This window comes from Mastomys coucha, unplaced genomic scaffold, assembly GCF_008632895.1.
Source record: "Mastomys coucha isolate ucsf_1 unplaced genomic scaffold, UCSF_Mcou_1 pScaffold4, whole genome shotgun sequence".
In the NCBI taxonomy this organism is placed as follows: Eukaryota; Metazoa; Chordata; class Mammalia; order Rodentia; family Muridae; genus Mastomys; species Mastomys coucha.
In genome coordinates this window covers 4,326,615-4,331,907 of record NW_022196910.1, presented here as the reverse complement: position 1 = coordinate 4,331,907, position 5,293 = coordinate 4,326,615, and the positions used below count along the sequence as shown (strand labels likewise).

Here is a 5,293-nt window from a genome sequence, read left to right as displayed (position 1 = left end):
CTGAAGAGTTGGGGGCTGGAAAGCTAACTCTGTGGTTTAGAGCGCATATTGTTTTTGTAAAGTACCCAAAGTCTGTACCAGGACCCTTGTTCTGCAGCTTATAGTTGCTTTTAAGTCCATGTCTGCGGATGCAGTGCCCTCTTCTGGCCTCCGTGAGCACTTGTACATGCGGGACTTGCACACAGACACACAAATATATTTTTAAAAAATTAATAAATTCTTAAACAAAACCTGTAGATACTATTTAGTCATCTTGCTGGCTGCAGCCTCAAGTCCTTCAGCTTTCCTATTTTCGCTCCTGTCTTTCTAAAAGATCACTTAAAATACCTGTCTGCCAGTTCCCTGACATTGTTCTAAGCTTGCACCTTCTTCACCTGGCTCACAGTAGGGATCTCTTATCTGCCCATTGCTTTTCCCCTGGCCTCTTACAACGCTTCTAGCACCCAAAGCAGCCTTCAATTCCAATCTTCTCTCTTCAAGGCTTCCTTTCTAATTTCTACCATTTCTCTGGGAACTTAGTCCTACCTCCCCAGTCAGGCTGGTCCTCCTGATAACAGGAATGTTTGCCCTGGAAGTCACCTATGGGGCATTCCAGGTTTATGTGTTCAGAGTCCTGGAGCTCCACTGCGACCTGCACAAACCTGCACTTCCTGAAGAATCTTTGGAATGCTTCGAATCTTAAGAATGGTTCTGTGTCCCTCCATTCCCAAAATGTTTTGCTCTAGAAATGACTCTGTGAGAGCAATAGCGGCGGTTGGGATGGGTTCATGAGAGACTTTCAAAAGAGTAAACAGAATGGGTAAGTCCCCAGCCACAGAGACCTTGGTGACCACCATCGATCGCAAAATGAGAGAGAGCATTAGAAGCTCAAATAGGTATAATTCACACCAGACATTCTTTTCTATGCCATTTCACTTATGAAAATAGAATTTAGCTGAATCTTAGCCTTTTTAAAGAATAGACTTCTACCTATTTTTAATTCCACGTAAAATATAGAGTATTCATCCCTTTCACACGTAACGCCAGAAGTAGAGTTTGGGAATCTCACGGCCAGATTAGACCCCAAGTATCAAGGCTTGTGTTCGGATTAGAAATTTGGCGCCACAGTAGACTCTAGAGGATGCTTTTTCTGTCACTTAAGGATTAGGAGGCGTGCACGTGACTCACTGGCCAGTAAGAAAAGTTGCTTGGCTGCATAAACCGTCCAATGAGGTTTTCAGATGTTGGGAGAGGGCGGGCACAGAAGCGGAGGATGCCACTTCCCGTCCAGCCATTTTAGGCGTTTGTGTCTTCTGTGGAGAGAGACCCGCAGGTTGTTTCCCCAGTGTGTGTGGTCCATCCACTTACCGCAAGAGCTGCCGGGGAACAGCAGGGCACCTGGTGATTGGAAATGGTGCGTGCGGCCGGGCGTCCCGGGCGTGGGGAGGAGGCTGCAGGAAGCGGAGGCGGCAGTGGAGACGCGGCCTTCTAGGGCAGCTGAGTCTGCGTCTCTTCTGGCTCCGCTGGGCCGCGCTGCCCCGGTCCCTCTGGGTGGAGCTGGGCCAGCAGGCAGAGCTGCGGTCCTGTCCTTTGCTCAGAGCTTAGTGCTGCGGCCATGGCCTCCCTAGGCATCCGGGCACCCGCAGCGTCGCGGCTCCGCAGCCTGGGCGGTGGCGGCAGCGTCGTGGTGAGACTCGGGACCCTGGAATTCGTGTGTGTGTGTGTGTGTTGGGGGGGGGGGCAGGGAAACCCCAGGGTGTGGTGACCTTGTGTCCTGGGCGTGTTGTCATAAACAGGGGGACAAGTTTGTGTGTTTCCAATGCCAGAATTTATCGAATAATTAATAATTCACAAGTCATGTGTATTTCGTTAATAATTAGTCAAGTATTCCCGATTTTGCTAACTAGCCGTTGGCAATCGCAGGTTTTTATATAACAATCTAAATACTAACATTAGCTGGCAGATCACATATGAACATTTCACACAAAAACATGCAAATGTGCAGATCACGGAATGACTAAGAGCTAAAGTGGTTGAGTTTAGAGTCTCCTGAAGTAGGAGGCATTGAGCTGAGACGGGTGCAAAGAAGAATCTGAAGGGGACCAGAAGTGATGTGCCAGCAGTGTAGGCACGGACATGTCAAGAATACGTGCACCAAACATGCAGTAAGTCAATTTGAAGTTGGCGAATGTCCTGGGCAGGAGAAACCGCACTGGACATGGAGTCCAAGGACTGGCTCAGTTCTTCCCAGTGGATCAGTCTGCCTGCCAGTTGCCTGCCATCTTTAGGTCTTGGGGATGCTCCTTCGTGGTGCCAGGTGAGGGGATTATGTGTTGTATGCTTTGTGTGGTGTTTCTAATACAATGTGGTATATTACCAGTTGTTGATACTGTCAGTTTGTCCCTCCTAGTGTTCTAGCAGATAGTAGGGTTTTTTTTTTGTTTTGTTTGTTTTTTTGTTTTTGTTTTTTGCTTGTGTAAACAAGTTGTACTGCCCTTCTTTTTTGGGGCTGTTGGGGGAGGACTCTTAAACTTAGAATTACTGGTTGAGGTTGTTGCTTAATAAGATGGAGTCGTTCTAGGCTTGACACTGTTGGAAAGCAGGTATTCCCTACGGTATCACTGAGTATCACTGAGCAGTCTGCCCTGGCTTCCTCTGTCTTTGTACCTTCTTCTGATATTCCCGAACTCATTGGAAAGAAGTATCCATATACATGCACGTAGGGCTGGAGGTGGGCTCTGTCATAATTGCTACTGCCCTCAGATGTTTCAAGACATAGAGCTTTGTTTTTAAATTTTATATTTTTAATTATTGTGTATATGCGTGGTATGTGTGTTTCTTGCGTGCTACAGCTTGCATGTTAAGAGGTCAGAGAAGAATTTCATGAACTATATAGTCTCTCCTTTACATGGGTTCCTAGGAATTGAACTCATGACACTAGGCTTCTGCAGCCACATGTCATTACCTGCTGAGTCATTTTTCCATTCTCTATACATTATTTTAAAAGGCAGAGCCCTGATAGAGGTAGGCCTTACTGTATGTGAGTGCAATATTGGGTTAGAAAACCCTAAGTATTAGGTTATAAAGTTCCCAATGGTTACCCTGAACAGGGCTTTTCTAACTCTTAAGGAGGACAAGAGTAAGCAAGTATGTACAGAAGTTAACAGAAGGCCTAGAGCCTGGGGTGGTTTATTAAGGTGGTACACTCAGTTCTTATTAGAGCTCTCAGTTTTTTTCCTATACAAGCTGGCCGCTTTGTCTAGGCCATTTAGCAGCTTCTGGCATCCTCCTGGGATATACACATTCATTAGTCACTTGAGGGCTAGGTGCAAGGCTGCTGCCAATGATTGCCAGTGGGCCTGGACTCAGGTCCACCACCCCACTCACCTTGTTAAATATGTTAGAATCCAGCTACCGGTTAGGAAGTAACATCTCTGGCGCCTCCCCCCTCAAGATACTGGCATCCACCTTACTGAGATATTTTCAGAGTTGCTCGCTAACAGACTTCCAGGAGAATAAAAGGTGTCTGGAGAAGTGAGTTTACATTCAAGTGAGTACTAGTGGCCACATCCCCTGCTCCCCACCCTCTTCACTCTCCTGCCTCCTGCCTGGTAATCTGAGAGCCTGCTCCTAGCCTGGATCCTGCTTTGAAACTAATTCCATCTCCAGGAAGCTGTAAGAGCCCCTCTTCCAGGCAGATCCACATTCCTCTCTTTAGAGCTAAGGCCACACTGCTGCCTGCTCACCTGCTTCACAGAATCTCATGGAAACATTCCCAATAAGAACATTTGGGCCATCTTACAGAGGAAGGACTGAGATAATGATCAGCTGAGAAACAGTCCAAGACTGTTTCTGTGGGCATCTTGGGTTTTGTCTTAATCCTTTCTCATTTCTGTTATTACTGGGGTTTTTTGGGGGGATTTTTTTGGTTTGTTTTTTTTTTGTTTGTTTGTTTTGTTTTTAATAGAAGTATGTGCCAGATCCCAAAAGTCAGATCTGGTATGATCAGACCCTTTCATTTGTTCTCTGGAAAAGCTAGAGTGATTGATAGAACGCTGTTCTTCTGCTTTCATTACTGTGCCTCTAATTGGCCGTTTGGGATTGCTGGCCAGTCTATCATGATGGCCAGAATCAGGATGTTGAGTTTTAAATTTTTGAGTTACTTATGAACTAGGAAATATTTGGACTAATTCACCTGGCTTAATTTGTGTGAACACTTATTATCAGCCAATTTGTTGTCATACAACAATATGAAAATGTAAACATGTGTGGATACTATCCTCATCTAGCATACAGCTTTAAATAGAAAATGTTACAGCATTTATTTCTAGTTATCCTTTGTCAGCCATTAGCTAAACTGCTAATTTAATGACTTTTATTTTTATTTATTCGTGTGTGTGTGTGTGTGTGTGTGTGTGTGTGTGTGTGTGTGTGCAAGCATGTCCAGATGCCCAAGAAGGCCAGAAAGGGTATCAGAATTTTCTGGAGCTAAGGTAACAGGTGGTTGGGAGCTGCCTGGCTTGGGTGTTGGGAACCAGGCAAAGGTCCTTTGAAAGAGCATGAAGGACTCTTAAGAGCTCAGCCAACTCTTAAGTAGCTGTGTGTCTTTTCTTTTTTCTTTTTTTCTTTTTTATTATATGTAAGTACACTCTAGCTGTCTTCAGACACACCAGAAGAGAGCATCAGATCCCATCACAGATGGCTGTGAGCCACCATGTGGTTACTGGGACCTGAACTCAGACCTTCAGAAGAGCAGTCGGTGGCCCTCACCCACTGAGCCATCTCTCCAGCCCCTCTTTTTTCTTTTTGTATCTTTTCTATCATTAAATAATCTTCCCCAAATCTGTACTTTTATAAATATGGCTTTAAATTTAAACAACATAGAAAATTTAAGACCTTTGAAAAATGTATATTTGTTTTTTCTTTGAAAATGTCTTGCCATGCACTCAGTGTATCTGGATGAAGTTGGCCCTGTAACCCGGTCCTCCCAGTCTCCTCCCAGCCCTATGCACTCTATTTGCCTCCCAACTTCATGCACTCTTTCTGAGACCCACCGAGTCTAAGTAGTGTTTCCAGTATGTTCGTGGGTGTCAGGTCATCTACAGCATCAGCAACCTAGCAGGAGCAGCATTTCTTTTTTTTTTTTTTTAACTTTTATTATATTATGATGAGAAAAGTTACATTATTTCAGTTTATCTGAATTTGTTAACATTTAAAAACATAAATTAAGTAAATAGAATTGAATCACATTCTTGTTTTCCTTTTGTACCCTAACTCCTCCCAGAGACCCCCCTTCAATACCTACAATATCTTT

The 5,293-nt window shown here is 44.5% G+C and overlaps 1 protein-coding gene across 2 annotated transcripts in view; it reads left to right on the top strand.

Annotated features, from left to right (window-relative positions):
- Positions 1 to 1,230: 1,230 nt before the first annotated feature.
- The window catches only part of LOC116075735 (zinc finger protein 878-like), a 23,372-nt gene continuing 19,309 nt past the window's right edge, over positions 1,231 to 5,293 (top strand). The window contains exon 1 of one of the 2 annotated variants that reach the window (XM_031349049.1): positions 1,231 to 1,393. In XM_031349049.1, coding sequence (XP_031204909.1) covers positions 1,391 to 1,393 — 3 coding nt within the window. In that variant the 5' untranslated portion in view covers positions 1,231 to 1,390. The other variant, XM_031349048.1, reaches the window with a different exon arrangement.